At 42.8% G+C, this 16,742-nt stretch overlaps 1 protein-coding gene across 11 annotated transcripts; it reads right to left on the bottom strand.

The window, feature by feature from the left end:
• Positions 1-129: 129 nt before the first annotated feature.
• On the bottom strand, positions 130-15,178 carry nek10 (NIMA-related kinase 10). Of its 11 annotated transcripts, none has more exons than XM_086217768.1 (36): positions 15,084-15,178; positions 14,728-14,827; positions 14,573-14,633; positions 14,340-14,476; positions 14,070-14,150; positions 13,886-13,988; positions 13,711-13,752; positions 13,547-13,625; positions 13,398-13,465; positions 12,709-12,788; positions 12,550-12,636; positions 11,778-12,002; positions 11,133-11,272; positions 9,756-9,817; positions 9,600-9,671; positions 9,448-9,512; positions 9,227-9,329; positions 8,957-9,085; positions 8,710-8,847; positions 8,563-8,608; positions 8,342-8,463; positions 7,666-7,768; positions 7,498-7,573; positions 6,765-6,894; positions 6,611-6,681; positions 6,222-6,429; positions 6,078-6,144; positions 5,870-5,974; positions 5,212-5,257; positions 5,009-5,046; positions 4,686-4,786; positions 3,685-3,795; positions 3,389-3,488; positions 3,106-3,146; positions 2,767-2,822; positions 130-2,209 (listed from the first exon to the last, which is right to left on the bottom strand). In XM_086217768.1, exons 2-36 carry the CDS (start codon positions 14,796-14,798, stop codon positions 2,149-2,151), a joined length of 3,225 nt encoding a protein of 1,074 aa, XP_086073894.1. In that variant the 5' UTR covers positions 14,799-14,827; positions 15,084-15,178; the 3' UTR covers positions 130-2,148. The 11 variants fall into 11 exon arrangements, 4 of the variants coding, with proteins under 4 accessions (XP_086073894.1, XP_086073893.1, XP_086073895.1 ...); XM_086217767.1 differs by having other exon boundaries at positions 14,986-15,167; XM_086217769.1 differs by having other exon boundaries at positions 131-2,209; positions 13,886-13,970; positions 14,055-14,150; positions 14,986-15,167.
• Between the last annotated feature and the right edge of the window lie 1,564 nt (positions 15,179-16,742).

Raw genomic sequence — 16,742 nt, 5'->3', positions numbered from 1 at the left:
GTGCAAAAAGATGACATATCGCAAGGGGCGCCAGCTGCTGCATTATAAATATATATGTTTAGAAATACGGTATATTTAGCAAATTTTCAACATCGGTTTCACTTGTTCTCCCTCCCACCAACCTCAGTATGTCTCCGTGAACGTCTAGTGTGGGTTTGTGAGTTCATTCAAGTTTTATGTGTCGTACTTTATTCAACTGAAGGTTTCCAGTGAAACAGCTTGTGTATGTTTTTATTGTCAGGCTGTTTGAGGGCGGCTCATCCTCTCTCAAGGCTTCATACTGCCTCCCATAGACCTGATTGGGAACTGCATGGCAACAAGAAAGGGGGGGGGGGGGTGACTTCCTGCATCCTGAGGTTTTAGTGTATAAAGAACAGATTTCACAGCATAATAATGAAACTGCTCTGTGAGTGAACCGCTGCTAATTTTCTGCATATTTCATGATGAACTTTGCTGAGAGCTACAGTCACCGGTATGACTACTCTCTTTCAGTCAGCAGCACTCGCCTAAAACAGTAATGTCTGATCCCTAAATGAGATAACAAGACGAATGCGAACGCTCTTTTAGCTTCTTACAGTAAATCAAATTATGGTTTGACAATATTTTAACTCATGACCGAGAGCTGACTCTGTTTAAACTTGCCAAGTTTCTAGGAAAGACGGCTGAGCCACACGGTTCTTGGAATTCGACAATGGTTTGAACTCGGTTTCAGTTCTTCAACAGCAAAACTGCAGATTTTGTCAAATAATTCCAGAACATAACAACAAAACGCGTGTTATATTTTATGAGTGTTGTTTCTTTCATACCGGAGGACAAAGTGCACAGGGAAAACAACAAGAAACAAACAGTGAGCAATAATTCTAAATACTAAATAATCAGAAAATAGACCGTATCTTCAGCGTGAAATATTAATTTGAACACATAAATATTACACTGAAACATTTCTTTCTGATTGAAGTACATACAGTGATACTTGACCTGGAAAAAAAAAACTGCTTTTTTCCTTTCAAGTGCTCAAAATAGGAGTCTTGAGCTCACAAGGATGTTTTTATCCTGCATGACTTCTTTGTGACTCTTGAAGTCAGCCACGGAAACGTAGCTGGAAGCTAACGGTGACCCCCGGCCACGACAACCAATAACGGCAAAACTGTCCAAAAATATCAGTCTACAAACTCCCGGGTACATCATCTGGACGGGGGTGTTAGGTCACATGGCTGGCTCTTCCTGCATACTGCAGTTCCAAAGAAGTAACACCGCAATGAAAAAAAGACAAACCCCTTCATGAGCTCAAGTACTTGTTTCACGAGTACTTCAAAGGCAAAATACACTTTTTGGGTGAAATATCGCTGTTGGTTTAGCTGCCGTAAACTCCACAATAACAGTGCAGTCAATTATATTGAAAAGAAAAGTAAATGTTGAATTCAAGTTTTTATCAGCTCTTTTGAAGGTGTGGAGATTTGGTTGAGCAGCTTTGGCTCCCGGCCATCTAAAACACACAGGCTGCGATGTGCCATCCTGCAGCGAAGAGTTAAAAGCGCTGAGTCGAATTCCTGAGAATTTAAAGTGCTAACTCAGACAAACCTGAACAAACAAAACCGAGAGCTTCACATGAGCAGAGCGCCGGGACCCCACAGATTAAAAGCTGTGGATAGTGGTGGCTGTGTGGTCAGAGAGAGAGAGAGAGAGAGTGTGTGTGTGTGTGTGTGTGTGTGTGTGTGTGTGTGTGTATGTGTGGCCTTGTTTCGCAACACGAGTGGGGCCCAAAGTGCTGGAATGGTCCCCTCAAAGCACGTAGGACACAAAGGCTGGTTTGAGGGTTAAGGCTTGGTTTGGGTTCTGCTGCAGACGGTGGCTCCAGAGGCGTTCTCATGCACAAGGCGGAACATTCGGCTGTGAGTGTAGCGTGAGGGGCAGGAGGTACAACGTGCCATGAAAAGTTTGTGTGCAACTTTCGAATTTTGATCTCATCCAACGGAAATCGAAACCAATCTTAATTCCAATCACGTGCAGTCAGTCAACATAAATCAGTGTTTGGAGGTTCAGAAGGCCACATTAGTACCAATACCAAAGACCTGAGAAGCAAAGAGGAGGTTTGGTACAACCGTATCAAATCAAGAACTTGCTTGTTTCTTCAGGTGTCGCTGTGACTTAAAAGGAAGAAAATGGGTGCTGGTCACTTCTTGTTGGGTCGCTTCTTTTCTCTCCGTCCCTAAAATCAACACCCGAACAAAAGACGAAGGAGTTAATATTTACAAGTGGCATGTGAGGAGCAACACGTACACTTCAGTGGAGGATCCTGACACGATATCAGGTAGAGACGTTTACAGGTGTAAGGGGAGGTGTTGATCTTGGAGAAGATGAGAGCTCCATCCCACCTCCGATAGCATCTGTAGCTCCTCCCACCACCGCAGAACCACAAACAGTCTAGACTGTCTGGGTCCGTCTTTGTCAGCGGGGCTATTAAAAGCTCATCAGGGGTCTGAGGCAGATCATGAGAATTTCGTATGTTTAACTTGTGACTTGCTCGACCTCGCAGGGGCTCGGTTCGACTTGATTTCACTGCAGTAACGTGCTTGAGACGAGACGTGTAACAGACTCACACGTGACTGTCTTGTTGTCACGTGAATGATTTAAGTCTTCTTTGTGTGATGGACAGGAGGGGAGACTCTGTCACTGAGCTGGGGGGAGGAGCCATCTTTGAGCGTTGTGCTAACACTTCAGGATACATTAATAACACTCAGTTAACACTCAACATCCACGGGTCACCTGCTGCATGTCGCTTCGTGGTGGCTGCTCTCCTCCAGCAGCTCCTCTATGATTCCCTGGGGAAAAACATTCGTTCAGGAATTCACTTCACTTTGAAACACAACCATCAGAACAGGGAGAAGAAAATTCTGTTCCAAACACTCACTATTTCACATGAACACAAAAACAACACCTGCAAAATATTTCATCCCCATAGAGTTCAAATAATTAGAGGATATTTCAGAGTGTGGTTGTAAAAACCCCCATTCAGATAAATCACTTTAAAGATGACCTTCTAATCATTTCATTTTTTTTAAGCGCACGGCAGAAATCACTCCCAAACTCCAGGGAGAAACTGACCTGCATCTGCTCATAGGTGACACCATCTCTGAGACTCTCATCTGTCAGAAGCAGAGAGAAAAACAGTCGCTTTGAGGCGGCACAACACGGTTCTGCTCGATGTTTCCTCAGCAACCGGCCGCAGCTCGGTGGCGAGTGCCAGGAATGCACCAGATTACATCAACAATTTCCTGTCAGTCTCTGCAGGAGCCGCTCTGTTGAAGAGCCTGGGTTCTTCTGTGCGTTATCTTTTTACTGGATGTACCGTGTCAAGCCGTGGTTGCCGTGGTAATGGTGCCGTTACCTGGGTTGTCATGGGGATCTCCCGTGAAGTGATGCACCAGCGTCCACCAGTTTGGGGTGTTTGTGCTGAACTCCATCAGTTCTGGAGAAGCCTGGACCAGCTGCAGGAAGAGAAGATGGATGTTCTCATTTGGTTGATGAGCTTCATGTTAAACTGCTGAGAAGCCGAGTGAGCTAGCACATATTCTTGACTGCTCCTGGATTAAAGAGAAAGTCTAGTCAGGCATTTGTATTTGTGCTCCATTCACGTAGGGAACTTTATTATGACTGAGAGCCTCTGAACCCGACTGTACAAACCTTGCTGAGCTCCACTTTCAGGTTGCGTGGGTCACTCCCACACTGGAAAAGAGACTTCTTAAATCTTTCGACGACTCGTCTTTTGAGGTTGTGGTGCAGAGCTGGCGGAAGCTGGAGGATAAATGCAATTTAAATGAGCATTTAGGTCGATTAACTTTTGTGATGTTTTGTAATTTGATGGCTGCTTAAGGAACACGCTGACTTATTTGGGAACTATCCTGTCAGAGCCGGGGAACTGACACCCACAAAGACCAGCTGACCTCTAGCTAGCTTAGCACAATAGATGCTAGTGGACGTCAGATTAGCATACCTCTTTCCTGAAGGTCCTCCTCTGCGTATGTTGGTTTTAGACAGATTCTGGATAACTGGTTTGTTCAGACGTAATCCTCATCCTTCCTTACAAAGTCGGCCATAATTAATAGCAGTATTTGTTCCTCTCGTTGTCAACATATGTTTTGTTCTGTTGACTGAAGTTAAAATGGGAAAATAAAGACATATTAGAATGTCTTGGGATTTAAGTTATTATTTCATAACAAATGTCTCGTACAGCACCAGTTACACCAGTACAGGATGCATGCGAGACCATTTTGGAGAAAAGGGTATCTGCTCCTGGACAGGAGCATGCTAACACTTCCCAGCCACTTCCATTCATTGCAATGAGCTAATGAGCATTCAGTTGGTCTCTGTGGGTCTCAGTTCTCTAACACAGCAGGGGAGAGAAGGGGATCCGTCCTCTTGTCTGGCTCTGGGGAGGATAGACAATGAGTGTATTTCTCAAAAAGTTGCTGTGTTCAGCTCTCGGTCAGCAGTCTTTCAACAAGATTTCTGCCTGTGTCTCAAGTCCTGTATAATCTAAGGCAGGCTGATGATATCAAAACAACAGTTGCACTGCTGTTTTATATTTTATGTGGACCCCAGGAAGATTAGCAATCACAGCTGTGGAAGCTAATGGGGATCTGAATAAAGAATAAAGAACAAAGAACAAAGTTGCATTACTGTACTTGAGTGATGTATATGATTTTGTGCAGCTGCACAAGAAGCCTGTGAATGGGATCATCAATCTGCCGAAGCTTCTTCTGGGAGACACAGATCACCGCCGACACTGACAGAAGAGAAGAAACATTCACACCAACCGACGGAGTCCAAATAAACAGAGCCGGCTCGTTTGTTGAGATACTTTTACAACTTCCAGCTTTAAACATGTCTGCTCTCTGAGTCATTTTCTCGATGTAGTGTGCTGCTGTGCCATCCGCTTATCTATTTAATCTCATCTGGTCTGGAGACTTCAAAGCAAATAAGGAATCCTATGAGATTTGAAGCATACCTGGTTTTGGTTTCATCCTCGCAGCAGCAAATTCCTGACTGGGAGGAAATGGAAGTGGGAAAAGCAGGTCAATAAATTCTTCTACTTTCGGGTGTGTTTGTTGTGTGAATTACGGGGGGGAAATGCATTCAACAGATGGTATGATGATATTTCCTGAAAATGTTAAGGCCAGATAGAGTATAGATGTGTGTTTCTCTACTTACCAAGCTAGATTGTGGTCAGGTGTCACAGAGGCAGAGGACTTCAACTCTGACAAAAACACAAAAATCACACGTTTATTATCGTGATACTTCCCCTTAAAGTTAATTTTGGCCTTAGATCACTTACAAATAGATTTCTTGAGCTCATGAGGAAGTTTTTGCACACTGCGCGAGTTATTTATGTCTCCAGAATGCAGTAAGAGCCAGCCACATATATTTAGCTTGAAGCTAATGACAACTTCTGATTTAAAAAAACAAACCTGTCCAAAAAAAAAGTCTTTTAAAGACTCCCCAATGTATCATCTGAATTAACCCACATCTTTTTTTTCCAGCCATAAGCAAAGTAATCCAGAACACTTGGATTTGAGCCAAAAACATCCAATTCAGCACTGCTGAGAGAAAATATGACCAGCAAGCGCATTCAGTTGAACCAACTCAGGTGTCAATGCTCGGGAGCGCCATACCAGGAGAACTACCTGAGAAATATCATAAAGAACCAGGCTTGCTCCTTCATGAGTGCCCCTTCCCCCCTTCATAACAATCACTTCCTTCAGACGGGCAAACAAACCTCAAAATGTGAAAAAGAACAGTATGCTGATCAGGGCAATCCAGAGCTCTATTCCAGAAACAAAACAAAACAAAAATGGTAAAAACTTCTCACCTCTCTGAGCCTTCGAGACAGAAAAGAAATCGTTGTGCTCTGCGGCTGAATAAGGTGACCTGGTTTCGGTCGTGGCAATCTCAGCCTCCTCATCTGATGCATCATCTGTAAAAACACGTAGAGTTAATGATATTAACATGTCTCTCCTGGTCTGAGTTCAGTCCTGAGCGGGGAAGGACAGAGCCACCCTGACAGATATTCTGCTCACCAGGTTTGGAGCTGCAGGCTGCAGACAAGAACGGCACTGAAGATTCAGTCTTCATTGAGGATTTCTCCTGAAATGACATAAATATATAACATATCTAATTTGATTCTCAAGGTCATATTGTCATCTTCTCTAAATCTACAATACCTGACAACAAACTGAGTAGCAGCAGTTTGTCCTGTTTTTGTGCCTTTCCAGGAAGTATTTCTGCGCTCGTTTCCTGTCTCTTTCCGCTCTTCTTTCCAGTGCATTCTGGGACGTGTAGAGACCATCCATCAGCCTCATCATGAGGTCAGAGATCCTGGAGCCGACAGCCACAACGTCCGGCCGCTGGTCTGCATCTGGACTCAAACACCTGACAGGATGGGCCATTAACAGAAAACACTAAGATGAAGACAGAACGCAGTCAAACACAGCATGCGCCACTGGTACGTCACGTCTTACCTGCACTTCTGTCTAACTAATAGGAAGTCTCTAATCAACTCCTGTGCAGAGCAATGCATTTCTACATACTGAATAACTGACAAAGGTCGCACCATCTGATCATGTCCGTCAGTCTGGATGAGTAAGTTCCCTCTTCAATCGGCTCATAAACGGCCTCCACAATCTACACAGCAAACAAGCTGGATCAGTTAGACAAACACATATTGGAGAAATGGTATGAACTGTAATCGTGTGTGTTCCTGCTACCTTGCTGGCCAGTGACAGCATGTTAGTGCTGTAGAATGGAGGCTGTAAAGTGGCCATCTGGTAAAGAATGCAACCTAAAGCCCAGATGTCGGCCTTCTCTCCGTATGGCTCGTTCTTTACCACCTCTGGGCTATCACACAAAAACACACACATTTATATAGCTTATGAGGACCCTCATCACGCATCCCTAGAACCTGAAAGTATGAAAGCCATGAATTTTGCACGAGAATATTCAAATGGATAAAACTTAAAGATGTGATGAACTGCAATAAAAAAAGAGACGTTTTTCACTATCTCCAGTCAGTATTAATATCTGGTATGGAGTTGGAGTCCCTAGGTCACATGACTTGGAAGTCATTGGAAAAGGAGAACTATTCATTTTGGCATCTCCTCTAAAACTCATCATTTAAAAACATGTAAATTCCTCTAACAGCCTTAAATGGAAGGAACATTCATGGAATTTCTTCTGTGAAACCTGCACATTCAAAATATCATAAAACAGGTCAAATATGAAAAGGCTTTATTTTGTAACACGGAAATGTAGAGAAGCTGCTGCTTCCTCCCACTCTCCCTACCATGGAGGATGCGAACACGTCTCCCTCAAAACACAATCATTATTGGAGGTTTGATCTCCACCATCATTGAAGCACATCCTTCCTAAACGTATAAAGTCATTTCAGTGACCGTGAACCTCCCATCTCGCAGCAGCTGGATGTTCCGTTCATTTCCTCACCAGGAGTAAAGGATGGTGCCGACCACTGACGTCAGCTTGCTGCTCTCATGCTTCTGCTTAGCCAGACCGAAATCAGCTACAAGCAGGGGAAAGACAATGATTATGTAATAAGACGAGACAGAGCTGTTACGGGTGTGTGGTGCGGGAACATGCTGACCACAAACTCACTGATGGTGACTTTGTCTTTCTCCCCCAGCATGATGTTGTTGGGCGAGAGATCCCGGTGGACTATTCTTTTCTCCTTGTGCAGGTACCTCAGGGCCAGACACAACTGAGGGACCAGGGAGAAGATACAGTTCACTCCCATTCAGCTTCTATGTTGGTCCTGTGCCTCAAATATGACTGCCATCCCTATTTCAGGCGTCTATCCAAAGCCATTGGCAGGAATGAAGCGTGGGCACACTGGTCTCCTGATACTAAACTTACTCTCCCATACAAATAACTCTTGAAGTCACTTGAGATTCCAGCCATTGCGTTCCCACTGATAAGAGTATTTGATAGGTAACAAGTGCCCCGGTTAAATTTAGTCTGTAATAAACTGGGTTACATGTTTAACATCAAACATCTACGTTGATCTGTATTCACACTGGGCGACCCAAAGGTCGCTACTGTTCTTTTACTTGTTCTGAGATATTTTTTCGTCCAGGAAGGAAATTCAACTTTAAATTTCACCAAAAAAGCGTGATTTCTTCATCAAGTCCTTGCTGTTGGATGTCTTGAACCCGTAAAGTGTTTCGCGCCACATGACTTGTGAATCCTGAATTGAAGGCCACGGTGTATCTGATGATTTCACTCGGCCTTCACCTTTTGAGTGACACGTCGCTTTTACTCGATCATTACTTACCTGAATGAATATATTCCAGATCCTGTCCTCAGTGAACTGCTGCTGCTTCTGCTTCAGAGAGTTCAAACGTTCAGCCAGAGGCACTCCCTCAATCAGCTCCATCACAATGTACAGCTTCTCACCTGAAACCAACAGGGTCAACGATCACAGGGTGCAGGGGGCGCTAGAATATCTTTTGGTTGTGTGACTGAAAAAAAAAGAAAAGAAAAGAAGATCCTCACCTTCCACAAATGTCTTGTAATATTTAACGATATTTGGATGTGTCATCTAGGGGGGGAAGAACCAGGAAACACGTGAACAACACAAAATTGCACCAGATAACACAATTTTGAATTTCCTCTGTGACATTTAGAGATGAAACTTTGTGCCTGCTCTTTGATGATGGTGAGCTCCGCGATGATCTTCTCTACATTCATGTCCCTGGATCTCTTGTCTTTGCCAAAGGCTGGGTTGTGGAGGTTCACTTCCTTCAGAGCCAGAAGATTCTGGCTACTCTGTTTCCGAACCTGCCGTTGAATATATTTATTGAAATCAATGGCACTTGATATGAACCATGCGAGGCACAGGGACAAAAACAATGATCCAAGCGCTCTGTTTTATGGATATTCATTGTACCTTGAAGACACTTCCGAAGGCCCCGGTGCCCAGATGGTCCAGTATGGCGTATCCGTTGATAAGTTTGAGTGCAGGCTGGTTCTGGTCCACAGCTGTAATGCTCTCTCTCAGGCTCACCAGTTCCTCTTCCTGCATTAAAACAACCCCCACCAGTATGCAAGGTAAAGTCATCAATCCAAGTTTTATTTAACCCAGAGAGCAGTGGTGCTTGTTATTATCTAAAATATGAAATGTGGCTGAATAAACAGATTTTACAGTCTGTTTTCTTACAGTGTAGCTTGAAACTTTGGTTTGAAGCCCCTCGTAGGCCGTGAGGTCCCGCACATAATGGCCAACATCAATAAACAACTCAAAGAGGTCTGTGGGAAAGAGTCTGAGAGGCATAACAGATTATAGAGCAGCACCAAAGCACACAAATGCATGAGCCACATTCAAATGATTTGTATGTGACTTTAAATTAAGGGTGTATTGTTTTTAACACATCGGTTGACCTCTTAAACAGATGTCTGCTTCTTTCCACACTGAAGAGAAACCGAAGGGCTCGAAATGCATAGCGCTGCCAACATGCAAACACAAGCGTTACTTTTGTCTTCTTTTACCTCAAAATGTGCAATGATCACAATTCGCAGATGAAGCTGTTTACCTGTAAAGATGACACCTTTGCTCCAGAGTTTTGTGGTAAAATCAACTTTGCTATGATATAGATTCCATTTTCCTACCAAAGAATGTTAAAATTAAAAGAACTTCCAAGTTTTGGGAATAATTCTGTTATTTTGACTCTGCACATACTTTTTCGTACCTGTACAATGTGATGAGCAGATGCGTCGTCCAGACTGAGCTCAGTCAGAGCGGTGCAGCAGGCTGGAAAAGGATTAGAAACCCAAATGTATAATGTAAACATGCAGTCTTAGACTCATTTTAGACAAAAGAAAAGTTTTAGAATGTTTTCAAGTTATTCAGAGCTTTTGGAATGTTACGAGTTGCATGGAAGCTCGTCGCGAATCATTGAGCTGAACTGGTCTGCGTCAAATTAACGTCTTTGAACATGGTTACTTTCAATTTTGAGTAACAAGATGCAACAAATGATGGAAGCAGTTAAGTTTTTCTAAATGTAAAATCTAAAGATGTGGTGGCTATTGGTCCAAAAGTATATTAAAGCTACATTGTGGGGCTTTTCTGGCAGAGGCAGTTATTACTGTTATAACTGTTCAACGGTGAAACAATGGATACTTTTGTGAGCTTCACACAACCCCTGTGAAACAACTCCTTTCACAATCCAAATGTGCTCCATTTGGTGGAAGAATGTTTGGAAAGTCCAAAAGTTCCACGTGATTAAATGATTTATTCACATTCAAGTTAAAAGAGGGCTAACCAGAAGTAGCTGGCTAGCAAGTCTCTAGTGCACATGCTTTCTACATGGAGCATGCTCAGTAGGCACCCTCCCCCACAGGGGAAGGTCGATACAGACACGAACTCCCCATACTACTGGCATGAGGCCCGTTTATTTACATGAAATTATGATGTACTAGAGCTTTAAATTACATTATAAAAATCAACTGATGCAACAGTTTAGGTAGATCGTACACAGTTATGTAGTCTTTTGTCCAGGCAAATTCACATGGTCGTCATGCAGCTTGTCTCTCTCTCTCGCTCTCTCTCTCTCTCTCTCTTGGTCTGACAGAGAAAAGCATTTCTCCTCCTGGTGCATCACATGAGAGGAACACACCAGCGACATTTATCCTTAAATGCTTAGCCTGGCGCCTATTGTCTACACAAATAAAAGTAACAGCACAATAATTACATTTATGACATCGCTCCAAAAAAAACAAGTGTAATGAAAGAACCGTGTTGACTGATAAAGCTTTATAACCACATGATTTTTTTTGCTTTAGTTGTCCAGTAACAGACTCTCCTTACACATAGCTACTGGATCGAGCCTCAGTGACCCGATTGTGATTTTCTCTTCGGGAAAAAAAACTGCTTACATTCCCAGCTACTGATAAGACCCCTCTGGGGGAACATTCTTCCTCACTGAGCACTGGCAAGCTAAAGTGAAAATTCACAGACCCTTTCACAATCTTTTATCATCGCCATTACAAAATGTTACTGTGTGATATTTTGTCAGGAGAATGTAGTCCTTTCTGTGGAGTTTGTGATAAGTTGCATCCTGCCTAACCTGACTGCACGGCTGCAGTGTTGCTCCCCTCCTCATGCGAGCTGAGCTCTTCTCTGATTTGCTCTTTCTGGATGCGGCCAGCAGCGTTGGAAATCGAGAGCGTCTCAACGGACAGGCGGTCACAGACAAACTGCCAGTCACTGTCAAGAGTTATTTACAGTCTGTCATGATGATAAAAAAAATTGTAATAACAAGGCTTTGGCATATATTTTTGTCCTGAGATTGGAGCTCTGCAACTGAAACATCTTCTGATGCTGGGTTCTTGGTTGTGGTTCCGCCCTTCATCACTAGCTGTTAAGAATTAGTGGGGAAAGCTAGAACGCTTATTTGGAGGGCAAGACCGAGCTAGCAGGGAATTTTCCCACAACACTACCCACATGTTCTAAAAATGTGAAAACAAACTGTTTCATCTACCATTTAAAAAACATTTTAAGAATGTTAAATCATTTCAAATGTTTCATCATAATTTCTGTATCAAGATCCCAAAACACTGGCTCCTGCAAATAGGACTGTTCATCTCCCAGGTCCAAAGGATCCCCCTGATGACATCAGGGCCTCATTAAAGAAGGTTCAGATCTGCATTATAGGAAATAAAGGACGCAGTTATTCGGGATTTTGAGCCCCACTTGTCGTAATCTCACACACCTGCTGAGCAGCCGGAGCAGAGGCTGCACCCCACCCCAGCTCCGGATCTCTGTCCTGGTGTCAGGATCTTCACAGAGCTGCACCAGGACCCAGGCAACACTCCACAGCAGCTTCAGGTGCTGGCTGTGCAGGAGGCTCAGCAGCACAGGCAACCCCTCCAGCTCCCTCAGCTGATCCCTGACCTGACGGACCGGCGACAGGAGCCTCAGCAGCTCCGCACTCATCCTGAAGCAAACATTACATCCACCACTCCATCAAGAATGTTATATGAATATTGTTGAACACCTGGTGCCTCTACAGAACTTATCAGTTTGTCAAGGTTTAAAGAATTCCATCTTATGTCATGACTCTACCTGTGCTTATGTGCTTTTGTTGGGTTTTTCCTATCTTTTCATTTGGTACTAATTTAGTGTTTTACTCCTACTTTAATGCATGCAGGCAGGGCTCTTTGTAGGTTTCAACGAGATGATTTTTGACTTTTTAAAGACCATTTCTACTTCACAGCCACACCAAAAAGCCAGTGAAAATGAATATTTTTGTTCCTAAAGGGTGATGTGTTACACACGTGTGAAACGGCGAAAACAGTGTCAGAGCAGAAAAAAGACATTTGTCCGACTTATATTTTGTCTGACTTTATATTTCTATCTCATCAGCACTGATTAACAGCACTGAACACAGCAGCACACATAAAACCTTTTATCTTACAGTGACGGTACATCAACAAAGTGATGAAATAGCCTCAGACTAAAGAGAGGGGGATGAAGCTACTGACCTCTTGGAGAGCAGGTCATATTCCTGCAGAATAACAAGAAGGTTGTCCACTATCGGCAGCTCCCCAATCTCTTTCTTGCATTCTGGACTGCATGGAAAAAAACCTGCAGTTCTTCAACAGCTTAAATTCTACATGTGGTATATAACGTTTCCTTCTTACCTCTCAGCCAGTGTGGTGAGTGTAAGCAGGGCTCCCAGCAGCACACTGCTGTCTGTCGTGGAAAGGAGCTTCACCAGGGTCTGGAAATGTTTACTTGATTAGAGACCCAGACCTTTTTTCACTAAATAAAATGAATGTGAAACAACTGCTGATGATTTAAGACCAACATCACACTGGTAAACACACACAACACTCATACAAGGACAGCATGACTGTGTGCTTGGTTCTTATTTCTTGTCTTCTCTCTGACTGACAACTAATACCCAACATTGCAACAACAACACTACAACGAGCCCCACTTGTGGAGCTTAAGGGCTGAGATATCTATTACTGTCAAAAATAGGAAAATGTTGGCTGTAGCAGGCAAGAATGCTAATGATTTTGCTTTTCTAAAACCAGTATGGTGCTACAAATGTAAAATTGACACTATTGACACTGGGTCCCGGTTCTATAATGCTCTGGGCTCTGAGGGGGATGGAAAATAGGTCTATTTCCCCAAAAAGGTGTCACAATCCTTTCACGGTAAAGTATTTTGTGGCTGCATTACAGAATGAATATTATCAGCTGGTAGCACTTTGATTCAGTGCCCCAACAAGAATGACTTGGTTTTAAGCTAACGTCACTCAAGAAGATAATAGGAGAACAAACAGAGCATAATTCCAGCTAGCTTATCTCAGTGTATCCCTTACCCTGTGTGCGCCGCTCTGGATGACCCAGACCCTTTGATTTTCAGCAGCAGACAGCTTCTGAAACATGTCTGCAGAGTAATCAGCAAAGCTGGCATTGATAACAATGAACACAAGACTCATTTTGTCAGGGCTCCTTTGATATTACTCACAGGTCATCGTGACCAGCTTCTGCACACTCAACACCTGTTCACTGTAAAATATGTACGTGGTAGTGACACGCTCCATATACTACAAGAGAAAGAGAGTAGAAATGATTAAATATGTCAATAAATAACAAAAAGCAGCCCGTGTAACGTGTGAAAAGAGCACTTACCCTGGCAAGCAAATGGATGCCGTGGAGCTGATGGAAGATTTTCTAACAGCAGAAGCAGTTAAAAGAGGCAACTGTGATTTTGAATCGTGCTCTAACGTAGCAAAAGTGGAAGCATTTATGCACTATAATAACAAACACGAAAATATCACGCAGAAAAAGGACAAATAAATTGCACCTGATGGTGGGGATCTCTGATCAATAATCGTAGGCAGATCAGAACTCTGAGGACCAACTCAGGCGGTGCATGGTCAATCCACTCACTGCAGACGGAGGAAATACTGTCATAAAAAACAAAACAAAACGCCATTGGTGACATAAGCGCAAATGCTGGAAAGATATTTTACCTGTAGAGTCGGTACTTGACCAGAGAAGTTAAGATCTCGGAGAAGAGCTTGTGTTGCGGGTGTCTATGAAAACATCTTTGGTCTCTGTATGTTATGCTGGAAAAAAAAAAAGACATCAACTTGTTGTGATGAGATCCAAAGTAGTAGAAACCACAAAAAAATGAAAGCTAAATTTCTTAAACAAATAAGGTAACATATAAGACTGTCATAAAGGCCTGTAAAATGTATGCATTTTATTTAATTTATATTTTTAATTTTTGCGTTACATTCTCAAGGAAGTTGTACCTGAATTTTTCCAGCTCGGAAGCTTCACTGCTGGCGTCACTCCCACTCAGGTGTATTTTGGTGTCTTTTTGAGGATGCAGACCTTGGAATCTGCTGGCTCCTCTACTGTGTGATTTACTGTGACTCAGCAATGTCACCTGTAACACATGGAGTCTCATATTAAGTATGTGGGCCTGAGGAAAAGTGAGCTGGTTTGTATCCCAATCAAAACGTCTAGACACACTGTTGCTCACCTCTTGTCTGGGGATGTTTTTTGCCAGCAGGGACTGGAGCTTCCTGAGATCACATGATGCCCTTCAAACAGACATATCAGTTACATCAAATCAAAGAAATTAATTTTAAATGATAAGGAAAATATGAAATAATTTAAGGAAATGGCCCATCTTACTTGCTCTGGAATGGTGTGGATTTAAGGGGAGGTTTTTCTCCTTGTTTTGCTTTTTTAACTTGATTCAACATTTTCTACACTCTTTGCTTCAGAGAGCAACCTGTGGATAAGGAAGAGATTTTTTTGTTAAATGGTGAAGTTTAGCCTGCTTTATCCTGACATCTGAAAATAAAACCGAGTAAAAACAGACAGCTAGGTGCTAGGCTAGCCGAGAATAGTTTCGGAGGTCATTTAGCCAGTAGAAGTCAAGTCTCTTACCCTTCCTCCAGCATCGTAAATTAGCAGCAATGGACCTGAGTTACTTAAGTATGTGTTTCCTCCTTAATTATCTGTGGTGTTGGATATAAGCAGGGTACCTTCAAAGAGAGGAGGCCATGAAATAGGAAAAAAACAAAATAAAACAACGATGATAGTTTACAGTCCTTGTTACCATGGCTACAAAGGACGCTTCGCACTGTCACCAGAATAGTTGACACTGGAATGTCTCTCTCTCTCTCTCTCTCTCTCTCTCTCTCTCTCTCTCTCTTCCACTCACACACATAAACACATTTCGAAAATGAAAAGTTTTTTTTATTAAGTTGACTTCTCTAATTGTACGTGAAAATTGTTTGATCAAAACATCTGGCCACATCGCTGAAGGAGCAGAGCGCATTCTAAATGAAATTGATCCACATTTTTTAAAAATAACGTCCTTACTAGTTTTGCTGTCGCGAGAACACACGGGGACTGAAAGGAATTGAATTGTCTCGCGAGAATTGCTCCTACTGTGATTCACGTTGGGATTTACGTCAGTCTTTCAACGTACATTCGTTGAGTACGGGGGGCGTTGCGTGCCTCAGTGCGTAACTCAAGCAAAACTACTGAGACGGGGAATGTCGGCTCGTGAATGATCGGCTATTGAGGCGGCTGGGAGCGTCAACGTTATGGGTGAGACTGCTGCATTCAGCTACCGCCACAACTAATTCAGATAAACGTGTTGTAAAAGAAAACTGTGGTTATTTGTTTTTGCCTTGGATTTTTTTGTTGAACAATGTGGCTTTGCCGCTATTCAGCTTCTTTAGTTGTCTGAGCAACCAACGCCCAGTCGTCCGCCTCCACTTGGATGAGTGCTAGCTAGCTAGCTAGCTTTTAGCCTCTTCTTAGCTAGCCAGCAGCAAACCTAACGGGAGTGTCATTTCCTGTCGTTAGCGCTTGAGCAAAGTATGATAGTTAACGTTTCTATGTTTCTGTGTGCACTATTTGCATTGATCTTGGTTAACACCGCCGTCACCATTACTTTAAATTGCCTACAAAGCTCCCTCAAATATTCGCATAACAATTTGAGTAACTGTCGCTAAATTAAGTTATTATAACACCTATGTTGTAAATTGGATAGTGCGGCTCACGTTGACGCGTAATTGTGTGGATTTATGGGTATTTTTTTTTATATTTCTGCATTCGTGATGTTGTGGCAAGACTGTTGCATTTTTAGGAACGTGAGTGTAACAGTTCCATAATAGGCAGTCAATATAGCCAGCAATACTATGTCCATGCAAATGGCTTCATAAGAGTAAGACTCGCGGATATTGTGTTTCATAGATGTTGCCATAAACAGTCCTTGTCCATAATGTGAAAAAAAAGAATGTGGTTGCAGCAGCTAGGTCAGGCAATCAAAGCCAAACCTGGAAGGTGTGTGTAAGGAGGGCAAGGCTGCCATCTAATCTGGATTACAGCGGATCTAGAGCCTCACGGTTCATGTTTTGACTTTTAAATTCACCAGCCTCAGACAGTGACCTCTAAATGACAATACTGCACATGACACTCAGTTCTTTGCAGAATTGAAGAAGAAACATGAAATTAAACAGATACACAGTATAGGGGAATGTTTTTTTTCGGGGTGAGGGGGCACAATAATCATGTCAAATGGAAGTTTACTATAAGAGGTTGGACAGAAAGAAGTCAAATATGGAGGAAAAACCTGCACAAGTAGCTGTAGCTTACATCTCCACCTGTCTGCCACCACTTCCTTTAGGTGA

Source organism: Aulostomus chinensis, chromosome 11 (assembly GCF_037954235.1).
Source record: "Aulostomus chinensis isolate RoL2024-O1b breed Wild chromosome 11, RoL_Achi_v1.0, whole genome shotgun sequence".
Lineage (NCBI taxonomy): Eukaryota > Metazoa > Chordata > Actinopteri > Syngnathiformes > Aulostomidae > Aulostomus > Aulostomus chinensis.
The sequence above is the reverse complement of the archived record's forward strand: the minus strand, read 5'-3'. Positions and strand labels throughout refer to the sequence as shown.